Source organism: Emys orbicularis, chromosome 2 (genome assembly GCF_028017835.1).
Source record: "Emys orbicularis isolate rEmyOrb1 chromosome 2, rEmyOrb1.hap1, whole genome shotgun sequence".
In the NCBI taxonomy this organism is placed as follows: Eukaryota; Metazoa; Chordata; order Testudines; family Emydidae; genus Emys; species Emys orbicularis.
Genome location: NC_088684.1, coordinates 227,620,216 through 227,634,394, shown reverse-complemented (window position 1 = coordinate 227,634,394; position 14,179 = coordinate 227,620,216). Strand labels below are relative to the sequence as shown.

General features: G+C 43.4%; 1 protein-coding gene across 1 annotated transcript in view; it reads left to right on the top strand.

Annotated features, from left to right (window-relative positions):
- KAT2B (lysine acetyltransferase 2B) overlaps positions 1-2,640 on the top strand; it is a 61,787-nt gene extending 59,147 nt beyond the window's left edge. Inside the window, exon 18 of the mRNA XM_065398809.1 lies at positions 1,308-2,640. Within this exon, the coding sequence (XP_065254881.1) occupies positions 1,308-1,501 (194 nt within the window). The 3' untranslated portion in view covers positions 1,502-2,640. The remainder of the gene's footprint in view (positions 1-1,307) is intronic.
- Positions 2,641-14,179: the final 11,539 nt, after the last annotated feature.

Genomic DNA, 14,179 nt, shown 5'->3' with positions numbered 1-14,179 from the left:
ATTCTTCTTTTCTGAAAGAATTTCACGTTAGTCGTAATTTATGTAGGGCTTGTCTCTTGTTTGGAGAGTCATCTTTTTTGCAGATCAATGGCAGAAGGATGGGTGAAAAAAGCTCATAGTATCTTTATTTCTGCGGGGTCTGATACTATCACTCCACTGTAACGGAGACACGAATGTCATTTTTGGAGCTGTGCATTCTTCTTTAGGGATCTCATGGCTTTACAGTGAACGTGCCAGGATCTCCACTGTGAGCAGTGGATTGTGTGGTCCTTGGCAATGAGTAAGATTTTTTTTCTGGTGCACTGATTAGATATTTTATTAAAAATTTTTTTTTCTCTTTCATGTTTCTAGAGCCTGGGCTCCAGCACTGCTATGATATAGCTGTGAACTGGAAAAGCATTCTGGCCATCTGGTTATGCCAATGCACACAGAAAGCATGTCACTACCTCAGAATTTTTATATCCAGTACTAGCACCTCCAAAATAGAAACAAGGTTTTAACAAGACCTAGTGTAGAACTATGGATTGCAAGGTCTAGATGTGTGTTGAGTTCATTGATGTGTATTGTGAGCAAAAATAGTGGAGGACTTTCGTCACTTTGTTTCAAAGCTGCTGAACAGTAGATGGTAAAATACACTTGCTTAGATTGCTGAAAAACAGAAATCTTGTTTCATAAAAACCCTGTATATTTTACTTGGTTTTCCTCTTCATTAAAATATAAAATAGCGTTAGTGATTTACTCTGTGCATAGTATATTACTTCTATGCACTTTTACTTGCCATATGTAATAGAGAGATGTGCATTCTTTGCTGTATTCAAACTGAATGGCCTATGTTGATTAACCTGATGCTGTTTTTGTTAATGCAGATAGCTAGAAATTACATGGCAGTTTGAACTTTTTATTCACATACTCTAGGGCCTCATCCTTCAAGGTGGTGAGCTCAACTTCTGAGGTTGAGGAGACTCAACGCCTTATAGGATCAGGGCCTTACAGAGACAAACGAGTATCAGGAGAACAGCAAGTATGCCTTAATCTTTAAATTGAGACATTTTAGGTGCTGCAGAATTGCATTCATTGTTAGTGGCAAAGATGCTTATGTGACATAGGGCTTGATCCTTCACTACTATTCAGTTTTGCTATTGACTTCAATGAGAGCAGGATCAGGCCCTAAGGGAATAAAAGTAATTAAGAATAAGTAATTTTCCATTAAAAAAAATGAGCTGATGACAAAGATTGTGTATCCCAAGCACTGTATATGTCTTTAGTATTATAGGAATCAGATTGCTAATCTTTTTTTTCCTGTACAGATCTGAAAACCATGAGTGAACGACTCAAGAATAGGTACTACGTGTCTAAGAAATTATTCATGGCAGACTTGCAGCGGGTCTTTACAAATTGCAGAGAGTACAACCCCCCTGAGAGTGAATACTACAAATGTGCCAATATATTGGAGAAATTCTTCTACACGAAAATTAAAGAAGCTGGATTAATTGACAAGTGACCGTTGTTTCTTTCAACCAATCAGTGTGCCTAATTTATAGGCACAGTATGCTATTCACCTTCATGTAGATTTGGGACTTAATACATATATGTTCAAAAAAACCTCTGTGTATTTTAACTAGCACTTTTAAAAACCCTTTTAGTTTTGCAAACATGTATTATACTGAAGTTACAGAAAATGTTTATTTTATTAAAATGAAGCTTTATAATGTATTTAACATTACTTTAAAACGTCTTTTGCATACATATTTGCAGTATGGTCAAGAATAGGCTTTTTATTGGATATCCCCAAAACTTTCATATGGGAATTTGCACATGTTTGGGGATTTGGAATCAGAAATTCCCATACAATGAATGTTTTAGCTTATCTAATGCAGTATATATTTGAAGAAGTTTTATTTTTTTCCAGTAAAAACAAAACATTAAGGGAAAATTACAATTTAAGAGGCACTGAAATATGTTTTGTCTCTACGTTTCATTGTAGAGTCCTTTATATATATTATTTTTTAAAAGAAACAGTCAGCTAGTTGAGACACTATGAGAGAAAAGCAACTTATTCTGGAAAGGAACTGCTTTGAATCTTTAGGAAAAAATCCTATATAGATGCAAACTTTTCTATGGATTTGGTTTTTGATAAATATCTACCTGCAAATAACTTGTGATTTCATAACCACTATTTAAAAAAAATCATATTGACTTTGCTTATGCAGGACATAAGTTCCCCAAATAACTCAAAAATTGTAGTAGGCATATACTATAGTCACATACTTTACTTTAGTAGGGATATGTTTTTGATGTACTTCAGTGAACCATTCCATTTCCTGGTCGTTTAATTGATACATTCTTTAGAGTTTCAGACACAGATCATGAAGACAGTTGCTTAAGTACATACAAAAATGTTACCATATCACAGCCTCTAGTTTATGTATTTGCCTATGTGGTAAACTGGATTTTCTACCAAGTTCTACTGTAAACATTTTATTAATTATAATGATATTTAGACCCAGGAGTATATTTAAAAAGTTACACAGCTCATGTTAATACATCATTAAGTATCAAATCAAGCACTTCTGTGTACTACTGCTTACACTACATATAGGAGGTACTCTTACCTTTCTAATAGAGAGATTAATACAGGCCAAAAAAGAAATTGTCACTTGACATTAATTTTATAATTGAAATTTATAAACTGGTTTTGTGAAGCCTCAACTTTAACTTGGTGTTTTTATATGTACAGATGTTACATGGTAAAGTGCAGTAGTTATCAGGTTGAAAATAACTGAGTTGTGACGAAACATATTCTTGCAAAATACCTGTGCAGTGTTAAATCACAATTCTATTCGACAAGTAGATGCCAGAAATTAGTTGGAAGTAGCTATTGTGGTACTAAAGGTATTCAAAATGTTAACATTAGAATTGCCTCAATGCTTAATATCTGAAACCAGTCTGAATTACATTTAGATTTGTAACTATAAAGGTACAATACTAGAATTGTATTAAAGCATCCAGTACTGACTATAAACTGTATTGTAAACTGGGCCTACAGAGGCATCTGTTGAGCTTGGTATCCTGTGAAAGTTTGTTATTTTCTGAGTAGATTTTCTTACTGTCTTTCAATCAGATTGTCTCTTCTATATTGAAAGCATTTGTTTTCTAATTTAAAAATTAATATTTTCATAGATATTGTGCAATAAAGCTACAGTAGGATGTGTGGTTTTGCAAATGCTTTAACAGCTGATAAATTTTACATTTGTAAAATTAATATATTGTACTGGTACAGAATAGTTTTAAATTATATATAGATATATATATATATACATATATATATAAAACCTAATTATTTTGGTCTCTTATTTCAATAGATGACTGCTCTGAAGACAATATTTTATTAGTTCTCACATTTAAAAAAACACACTGAAGCGGTTTATATTTTCTTGTATTGAACAGAGATTTGCAAGGCCCAGCTATGCAATTCGTTTATCTACCAAGTTGCACTGTGGGTAGCTGCTCTAAAGTTAACACTGCAGGCTAATGAGTTCATTTGAAGTGTAAACTCTGCAGAGTTGGGCCCTTCTTCATGAAGAGCAATGAAAATTCCAATAAGTCTGCAAATACAGTATATGCACTATTCAAGCTGAAACATTCATGCTACAAGTGCCTGTAATGGTTTGAATAAATCTTTATTGGCTTTAGCTGTTCAGTAAAGTTGACAGTCTATATTATTTTTACTTGGGTATCTGCTCTTGTGTGGTTCATGGTATTTTTGCCCTCGCAAGAGCCATTTGCTGTTTTCATTAGCTCCTGGCTTTTGATGTGTGTCCAGTTAATTCCCTTGTCTAGATACTAGAGTACCTAGTTTTTGGATTTTAATTCTCTTCCACTTGGACACCACCTGTGAAGCAGCAGATGGTGGTAGGTACAATCCTTCTGCTGTGCTCTGTGCAAGCTGCAGATTATGGATAACTTTCTTAGGCAGTCCTAGATAAAGTGCAGCACTGCACTAGTCCAAACTCAAACACAGGCATAACTTCCAAAAGAGTGTGAAAACGAAACAATCCCACTGTTGAGAGCTGGAAATAATTAGCCTTGCCCCTATGTGACACTTAGTCTGCCACTGTGTGTAAGTTGTAGCTCTGTCAGCCCTTTAGGTTATACCTATACTGCCCTTAAAAACCCACAGCTGGCCCATGCCAGCTGACTCAGGCTCATGGAGCTTAGGCTAAGGGTGTGTTTAATGGTGGTGTAGACATTCAGGCTGGGTCCCAGAACTTGAGCTCCAGCCCAAACATCTACACTGCACTTAACTTAGTAAATTAGCCAGTGAGCAAGCAGGTGCCTTTCAGGACCAGCCTAGCCAATCATCTGGGTAATTTTGGAAATGATGCAACAGAGCAAAGGGTAGGGTCAGGTTGAGACTCTTGCCTGCAGTGAATCCTACCTGCTCCATGCATAGGAATGGAAAACTTATACATAATTTCCTTTCTGCTAGCAGCATCTCCCTCAATTCTGGACATCTGGGTTGCTTTCCCCTCTCTGTAGCTCACAGAGACAAATCAGTGTTTTGGCATGGCATTGTCTGGTCACCCCCTCCACCCCACTCCTGCTTTTAGCCAGATGAGTTATCAAGCTGTAAAATTTGCATAACATCTTTAACAAATATTCCAGAGATGATGATAATGACTATATACATTAGACCAAGGAAGACAGTCACATGATAACAATTCCACTTAATACCTGACTCATGAGCCATCCAGGGAGGATAGAATTGTGGGAGAGACTGCTAGCAGAAAAGAAAAGAAATTTTCCATTCTGCAGCCCAGCATCTCCCGCAATTCTGGGTATCTGGTACAAGTGAGCGAACAGATTTAGGGAGGGTTATGAAGCAAAAGTTTGTCAGAAAAGAAACACTCCACTTTTTCTGTGAGCTCGCTTATCTCTGGGCCAGCAACTGCAGCACCTTCCTGCAGGTCCTCTGAAGACAGAAGATCGATCTTGTGCTTAAAGAAGGTGTTAGCTGTAGACCAAGTGGCCACTTTGCAAATTTTCACTGGTGACACACTTGCTTGTTCCAACTATGAGGTTGCTCAGAATGTCCTGGAGCATACCTTCATCCCTTCTGGGACAGGAACCTCTAATGATCTGTAGGCTTCCACAATATATAGTCCACCTAGCAACAGAGAACTTGGAAGTTCTGATTCCCTGGCATTTCAGGTGAAAGAATACAACCAGGGAGCCTGATCTTGTGGCTTCTGTACACCTGAGAGAGTGTGTCAACACTCTTCTGACCTCTAAGGTATGCCACTCCTTTTCAGTTGGATGTTATGGTTTTGGATAGAACGAAGGAAGTATATGTCTTCGGAAGAAAGGATTCTGGTGTCCTGAGCACCACCTTGTCCTCATGGATCATGCAGTAAGGCTCCTGTCTAGATAAGGCTGCCAGCTCAGACACTTGCTTGGTGGACATAACAGCTACTAAGAAACAAATCTTAATGGATAAATAGGCCAACACTGAAGTCAGAGGCTCAAAGAGATGACTTGTCAGAACCTTTAAAACTAGTGGAAGGTCCCATTTTGGGAAGAGTGGTCTGACTGATGATCTAGCTTTGTACTGCTTGAAGGAATCTGGCTAGATGTGGATTGTCTGCCAGGGAGCCAGAGGATCCTGCAATTGCACACTACTAACAGACACCTGACAAATAATGGTACTGGGCTGAAGGCATCTGTCTAAGCCTTCTTGAAGAAAATCCAGAATGGTTGGAATTACAGACTTCTGGGATTTGCACTGTGCTCTTGGCACCAGTTGTTGAATCTGGACCAGACAGAGGAATACACTTTTAGTATCTATATTCTCCTAGACGAAAGCAATATCTTAATGACTATGAAGGACAGACTAAGACCTTCTAGTCACTAGTGGTTCCCTCTCAATATGCAAGCTTAGCTGAAGCCGCTTTGGGTCTAGATGAAAAGGACCTTGAGAGAGGATGTCCTGTTTCCAGTGGGGCTCCAATATCAGCTCTATCCATTCTGAGAGCCAGTCTCCTCGACCAATGGGGAGTTATCAGTATCACTATCGCCCGTCCTCATTTTGTTTTCTCAACCACCTTCCACAGTACGGGAAAGGGTGGAAACTTGTAAAGTAGGCTCTGCAGCCAACTGTGCAATATGGCATCTGTCACCATGCAGCTGGAGTCTGCTGCCCTTGTGAAGTATTTTGGCCTCTTAGTGTTCATACGATTCCCAAATAGGTTGGTTGAAGGAAGACCGAATGTCTGAACAATGAGCTTGAAAACCTCCTCCTTGAGGCACCACTCTGAGTTGTTGACCCTGTGTCTGTTGAGCCAGTCTGCTTTTGGTTCAGTTCTGCTATAATATGGATTGCTCAGTGGGGAAAGGAGGAACTGTTCTGCCCACCTCATTATGGCCGTTGCTTCTGCGTGTGACTTCTTGTTCCCCTTGGCTGTGTAAATGTGACTGCAGTCATCTTGTCTGCTTGAACCAGCATGTGGTTCCCCCTTAAGGTGGGCTGGAACCTTTGCAGGCCTGCTTTGAAAACTCAGCTCTGGGAGGTTTATGCTGTGAACCCTTTCTTCCTTGTTCCCGAGGCCCTGGGCTGTTTGGGTCTGTGCTGCCCTCCAGGCTGATGTTCATTGCGAGAAATTGGACTATAGAATCTTGACGGCAGATGGCCATGCCTTTGTGACATTGTCGTAGGCTGACAGCCATTGTAAAGAGTTGAACATCTGTGTTGGAACCCGTACTTGATCTTTCATGTGTTCTGGGGAGTGGTCCCACACCTTTGGTACGAAGCCTTGAAGACTGTGATGTGTGATTATACTCATGAATGATCCTAGTGCATGACACCAGGAGTCCTAGCAGTTGTAGATATAGGACTATGGTATGGTTCCTACAGTTCTGGAGAAAAAAAATAAATTACTGGATGGAACCAGAGAACTTTTCTTCGCACTCATGATGAAGCTGAGCCTGGAGGAGATATGTGGCCCTGTGTGCCATTGACTGCGATTGAGCTCTGATCAGGATATCATCCAGGAAGGGGTTCAGGTTACCGGTAATTCCCTGGAACCTAGTCTTGCTATTACCACCACCACCACCATCTCTGTAAAAATCCTGGGGGCCAAGGACAGGCTAAATGGGAATGTTCAGTAGTGATAAAGTTTCCTGCTGTAGGTGATTCTCATAAGTCTAAGGTGGTACTATCAGCTGAGAATATACGTCCGCTGAGGTCGAGAAGTTCTAGTACAGGGGATGGCATGGTAGAGGTCAGGGGCTTCAGCTATGCTTCATATTCTTCATCCATTTATTGAGACTATTGGGGTCAAAAATGGCTCTGATATCCCCAACCCCCATGCACTTCTGTACAATGAAGATGGAGGAGAGCCCTGAAAACCTTTCTTCTGACAGAATTTTATCACTCCCCTATTCAGAAGATGAGAGATTTCTGTTTGTATCAGATTGTTTTATGGGGTTATTGGAACTGGATGACTTGATGAAAAAGATGGGGTGGAGATGGCAGCTTGAGGAAGTATCCCTGGCTCACTATTTCCCTGACTGACTTGTCTGTGGACAATCAGAACTATTCCTCTAAGAAATGGGAAGTCCTATGGCTATGTCAAGAATTGTTGGAGATGCTGGGTGACAGTTTTTCATTATTTGGGTCGCTTCTCACTAAGATGCTAGATTATAAATTGTAATGTCTATTGAACCCAGAAGCCTCTCCAAAAGCTGGCTGTTTAGTTACTAAGTCTACATTTACTGTATCTTCTCCAACTAAAGGCATCCCTTTTACAAATAAAAAATCCGTCTGTAGGGGCTATGAGCATATTCTGTTTAACTCCCTACAATCCTATAGAGAAACAGTGGCAATCTTAAGTGTGGGCAGAACTGGGCTTCTTACTCCAGTAATGGAAATTTACAAGAGCTGGTCCTATATTCAAAAGATATCTTAGAATAGATGTTTTAATTCAGTAGCTATTGCTTTCACATACACATAGTTCTGCATTAAAAATTAATACTTGGTGTATACTTTGCCCACTTAATGTGAGACTTCTCAAGTTCTGCTAGCCCCATCCTCCTTGGTGGATTTGGCAGACAAACTTTTTAAAAGTGAATACCCCACCCCTATGGTATCAGAATTCCATGATGAGGAAGACCATCCTCTGCCTGGCTAGTGGCAGCTTTGCAACTACAGCTGTATTGGGAGAAAGTGGCAGCTGCAAATTTTTAGTAAAGTGAAATGAGCAGGTAGGAAAGTACGTTTCTGTTTGGCTAGATTTTTCTGTAAAACCCTGTTAAAAGGAAAATAGCAACTTTTGCAGGAAAAAAAAACAATAGGTAATCCAGGAGTTGCATAATGAGAAAAGCTTTGCACATTCTACATCTTCATTTAAAAAAAAAAAAAAAGTTCCTCCTAAGCAAGGAACCTCCTTTTAGCTCCCACCAATACACAAAAGTCAGAATTAACCAATGGCAGCTGCCAAAGTGGACTACTACAGTTTACTCCCATCTGTGTAAGTTGTGCTGAACTGTGTTACCAGCCTGGTTAAAAATCATGTGTTACCAATCAACTTTCATACCCATTCTCTTACTGTTATTTTGACTATGTAAATAGAGCTTAATATTGGGGAAAAAATGCATCTGAAGACTGCTTTGTGATACATTGTTACTCATATACCTTATCCAGTATTTTTGGTTTGACTTGCACAGTTTAGCTGTATACTAACTACTTCTTTCACATGGAATTTAAAATGCCAACAGCTGGAGTCATGGCAAGAAGCTTTTTAACATTTTCTTTACCACCTCTGAGCCAGGGCTTGGCTACAGTAGAGAATTTACAGCGATGCAGCTGCGCCTCTGTAAGCTCTCTAATATAGCTTCTCTCAGCCAACGGGAGAAAGCTGTCCCATCAGCTTAACTTCTCCAGCCCCCACAAGTGGCAGAAGCTACGTCAGCGGGAGAAGCTCTCCCACTGACATAAGCGCCGATGTGTACAGCGCTATGTCAGTGTAAGTTATGTCGTTCCGGGAGGTATTTATTCACCCCCCTGAGCAATGTAAGTTATGCTGCCATAAGCTGTAGTGCAGACATAACCTTACTTAGGGTATGTCTGCTGTATGAAATTAATTCGAACTTATTCTATTCGAATTTTCGGAAGCCATTTTATACATTTGGTGTTGTGTCCCCCCACTAAAATGTGTGAATTCGCCGGAGTGCATCCACAGTAACAAGGCTAGCATCGACTGTCGGAGCGGTGCACTGTGGGAAGCTATCCCACAGTTCCCGCCGCCCATTGGAATAGTGGGTTAAGCTCCCAATGCATGATGGGGCAAAAACATTCTCGTGGGTGTTTCTGCGTGTGTGCTGTCACTCGCTCCTCCCTCCGTGAAAGCTACGGCAGACGCCATACTGCCAGCAGATGGTGCAGTACAGTGCACCGCCTGTCTCCTGGTACTATGAATCCACTTTGCATGTCCTCTTGTCTTTCTATCTACTCTTTTATCTAACCATTTCCCGCCTTTTTTCAGCTACCGTGAACCGAGCAGCACAGCTTCAGCCGCAAACTCTGCTCTCCCGCTCTTGCATCGCTAGCTAATTTTTCCATGTTGTCTGTCCTGGGCTCGCGTGGAAGCTACAGAAGGCAACAATTCCCCGCCATTTTTCAGCCATCATGAATTGAACCGCACAGCTTCTGCCGCAAACTCTACTCACGCTTCCGCTGCAAACTCTGCTCTCCTGCTCTTGCAGCTCTAGCAAGCTTCCCGAATCCAAGAAAGCTACAGAAGACAACCATTTACCGCCTTTATCAGCCATCTTGAACCGAACAGCTCTCCTACGTTTCACGCCCTTTTTTCAGGATTACCTGTGCAGGCGCCATAGCGCGGCAAGTATGGAGCCTGCTCAGATCTCCGCTGCAGTTTTGACCATTATAAATACCTCACGCATTATCCAGCAGTATGTGCAGTACCTGCAAAACCGGGCAAGGAAGCGACAACAGTGCGATTACTATACTGATGAGGACATGGACACAGACATTCCTAGAAGCATGGCATATGGCGATTGGGAGATCATGGTGGTATCGGGTTAGGTTCATGCCATGGAACGCTGATTCTGGGCTCGGGAAACAAGCACAGACTGGTGGGACCGCATAGTGTTGTAGGTCTGGGATGATTCCTAGTGGCTGCAAAACTTTCGTATGCGTAGGGCCACTTTCTTGGAACTTTGTGACTTGCTGTCCCCTGCCCTGAAGCGCAAAGACACCAAAATGAGAGCAGCCCTCACAGTTGAGAAGCGAGTAGCGATAGCCCTGTAGAAGCTTGCAACGCCAGACAGCTACCGGTCAGTCGGGCATCAATTTGGAGTGGGCAAATCTACTGTGGGGGCTGCTGTGATCCAAGTAGCCAACGCAATCAAAGAGCTGCTGATATCAAGGGTAGTGACTCTGGGAACTGTGCAGGTCATAGTGGATGGCTTTGTTGAAATGGGATTCCCTAACTGTGGTGGGGTGATAGGGATATGGGTTCTGTCTATCTTGGCACTGGAGCACCAAGCCAGCGAGTACATAAACCGAAAGGGGTACTTTTTCAATGCTGCTGCAAGCACTGGTGGATCACAAGGGACGTTTCACCAACATCAACGTGCGATGGCCGGGAAAGGTGCATGACGCTCGCATCTTCAGGAACTCTGGTCTGTTTGAATAGCTGCAGGAAGGGACTTACTTCCCAGACCAGAAAATTACTGTTGGGGATGTTGAAATGCCTATAGGTATCCTCAGGGACACCCAGCCTATCCCTTAATGCCATGGCTCATGAAGCCATACACAGGCACCCTGGACAGTAATAAGGAACAGTTCAACTATAGGCTGAGCAAGTGCAGAATGATGGTAGAATGTGCTTTTGGACGTTTGAAAGCACGCTGGCGCAGTTTACTGACTCGGTTAGATCTCAGCACAACCAGTATTCCAATTGTAATTGCTGCTTGTTGTGTGCTCCACAATATCTGTGAGAGTAAGTAGGAGACGTTTATGGCGGGGTGGGAGGAGACGTTTATGGCGGGGTGGGAGGTTGAGGCAACTTGCCTGGCGGCCAATTTCGCACAGCCAGACACCAGGGCAATTAGAAGAGCGCAGCAGGGTGCGCTGTACATCAGAGAAGCTTTGAAAGCCAGTTTCATGACTGGCCAGGGTACGGTGTGACAGTTGTGTTTGTTTCTCTTGAAGTTACCCGCCCCCTATATATATATATATGAAAGGAAATAAAGTCTAAATTGTTTAAAAACTGTTCTTTATTATTTGTTGCACAACACATTGAGAGGGGAGGGCGGGGTTTTGGGTTAGGGGGGTGGAGGAGGAGGAGGGAAGGATAAGTACAGGAACCAAATCAAAAGTTCGCATATGCCAGCTTTCTGCTGCTTGGGTGATCCTCTGGGGTTGAGTGTGTGGGTCCCCGTAGCCTCCCCCCTTGTGTTCTTGGGCGTCTGGGTGAGGAGGCTATGGAACTTGGGAAGGAGGGAGGGCGGTTATACAGGGGCTGCAGTGGCAGTCTGTGGTCTTGCTGCCTTTCCCGCATTAGCTCCACCATACAGCACAGCATGTCAGTTTGCTCCCCCATGAGCTTGATCATAGCATCCTGCCTGCTCTCATCGCGCGCGTACCTTCTCTCTTCATGTTCCTATAATGCTTTACGGGACTCCGCAATTGTTTGCCTCCACGCATTCAGTTGGGCCCTATCAGTGCAGGAGGACTGCATGAGCTTGGCGAACATGTCGTCCCGAGTTCATTTTTTCCGCCTTCTAATCTGGACCAGCCTCTGGGACAGAGTAGATAGGGGCCACGTTGAAACATTTGCACCTGCAGGAGGAGAAAAAGGGAGGGTAGTATTTTAAAAGATACATTTCAGAGAACAAAGGGGACACTTTGGTGTGAGTAAGCCATCACACACGGCCGGGCAACAGAATTCAGCTTGCAGGCAGCCTAGGGGCACGCAGGTTCTGCTTCTTCTACATTCATTTCAATGTTTTCAAATTGATGGGCCCCCTTTCCCCTAGCAAGCAATGCCTGGTGGGTTTGCCATATAAAAGGAGGGCCTGCGGGCTCTCTGGGATGATCGCTTCACACAACATCCCCACCCTTCCCTCCCCTGCGCACGGCTCCGATGAGGCTCTGAGCAGGGATGAGCCCTTTAAACTAAACGCGAACAGCCCAGCACAGCGGGGTTTCCCCACCGCATGGCTCCAATCAGGCTTTCACTCACCAGAAGTACCTTCTCCAGGGTCATGGTCCGGGAGTCTGCCTTGGGAGTGGGGGGAGGCTATTGGCTCCAGCGTTAAGAATAGTTCCTGGCTAGGGGGGAAAACGGATTCCCCACTTGCCGCCTGTGCACGGTCCTCCTCCTCACTCCGTGCAACTCCCCCCTTGCAGGTGTCCACGGACAGTGGTGGGGTAGTGGTGGCGTCACCTCCCATAATTGCATGCAGCTCATGGTAGAAGCAGAATGTATGGGGCTGTGACCCAGAGCGCCCGTTCGCCTCCCTGGCTTTTTGGTACTGTGACAGACCCAGACCAGTGGGGTACAGGAGTCTGGTAGAGGGCAAATATACTGGTCACTGGATGAGTAGTTTTCTGTTCCCTGAGTGACCAGAGCAGGGGCTGCACTAGAGTAATCAGGAACCTGCTAGAACCAGTTAAGGCAGGCAGGCTAATTAGGACACCTGGAGCCAATTAAGAAGCTGCTGCTAGAATCAATTAAGGCAGGCTAATCAGGGCACCTGGGTTTTAAAAGGAGCTCACTTCAGTTTGTGGTGCGAGTGTGAGGAGCTGGGAGCAAGAGGCACAAGGAGTTGAGAGTGAGAGGGTGTGCTGCTGGAGGACTGAGGAACACAAGCGTTATCAGACACCAGGAGGAAGGTCCTGTGGTGAGAATAAGGAAGGTGTTTAGAGGAGGCCATGAGGAAGTAGCCCAGGGAGTTGTAGCTGTCATGCAGCTGTTACAGGAGGCATTATAGACAGCTGCAGTCCACAGGGCCCTGGGCTGGAACCTGGAGTAGAGGGCGGGCCTGGGTTCCCCCCAAAACCTCCCAATTGACCTGGACTGTGGGTTCTTCCAGAGGGGAAGGTCTCTGGGCTGTTCCCCAACCCACATGGTGAATCTCTGAGGCAAGAAAATCCGCCAATAAGCGCAGGACCCACCAAGATAGAGGAGGAACTTTGTCACAGTACGCTTGCCTGAGCTCCTTGATTTTTGTACGACACTGCTATGTGTCCCTGGAGTAGCCTCTTTCTGTCATAGCACTGGAGACTTTAGTGTACATATTTGCATTCCTTTTTTTGGAATGTAGTTCTGCCATAACAGACTCGTCTCCCCAACATGCGATGAGATCCAGTACCTCCTGTTCAGACCATGCTGGAGCTCGTCTGCGAATCCGGGACTGTGTGATCTCCTGTGATGGTGGACTCTGCATGGTCGCCTGTGATGGTGACCAAACAGGAAATGAAATTCAAAAGTTCCCGGGGCTTTTCCTGCCCATCTGGCTAGTGCGTCGGAGTTGAGAGTGTTGTCCAGAACAGTCACAAGGGAGCATTCTGGGATAGCTCCCGGAAGCCAATAACGTCGAATTGCGTCCACAGTACCTTTAACCCAGGATTGTAATCTCGATTTGCTGAGGTGGAGTACAGAAATCAGATTTAAGAGCCCTTTAAATCGAAAAAAACAGTTTGGTCGTGTGGATGAAATCATTTTTTTTTTTTCGAATTAACTCGGCTAATTCTGAAATAACAGACTAGTGTAGACCAGGCCTAAGGGTTTGTCTCCACTACCGTTGGGTTCGACGTTGTGGTGATCGATCCACCTGGGGTCGATTTAAATCGACAGCTGATCACTCTCCCATCTACTCTAGTACTCCACCAGAATGAGAAGAGTAAGTGGAGTCAATGGGAGAGTTTCTCTCGTCGACCCTGCAATAAGTAGATCTAAGCTATGATTACCTGAGTTACGCTACTAACGTAACTCAAATTGCGTAGCTTAATCTGACTTTTCCCCATAGTGTAGACCTGCCCTTAGACTGAAACCATTGCAGTTAGAATGTAAATTCTCTACAAGACTTTATAAAATCTAAAAGTTTTATTATACATTTCAACATTAGTAGACTACAGCTTTGTATAAGTAACAAG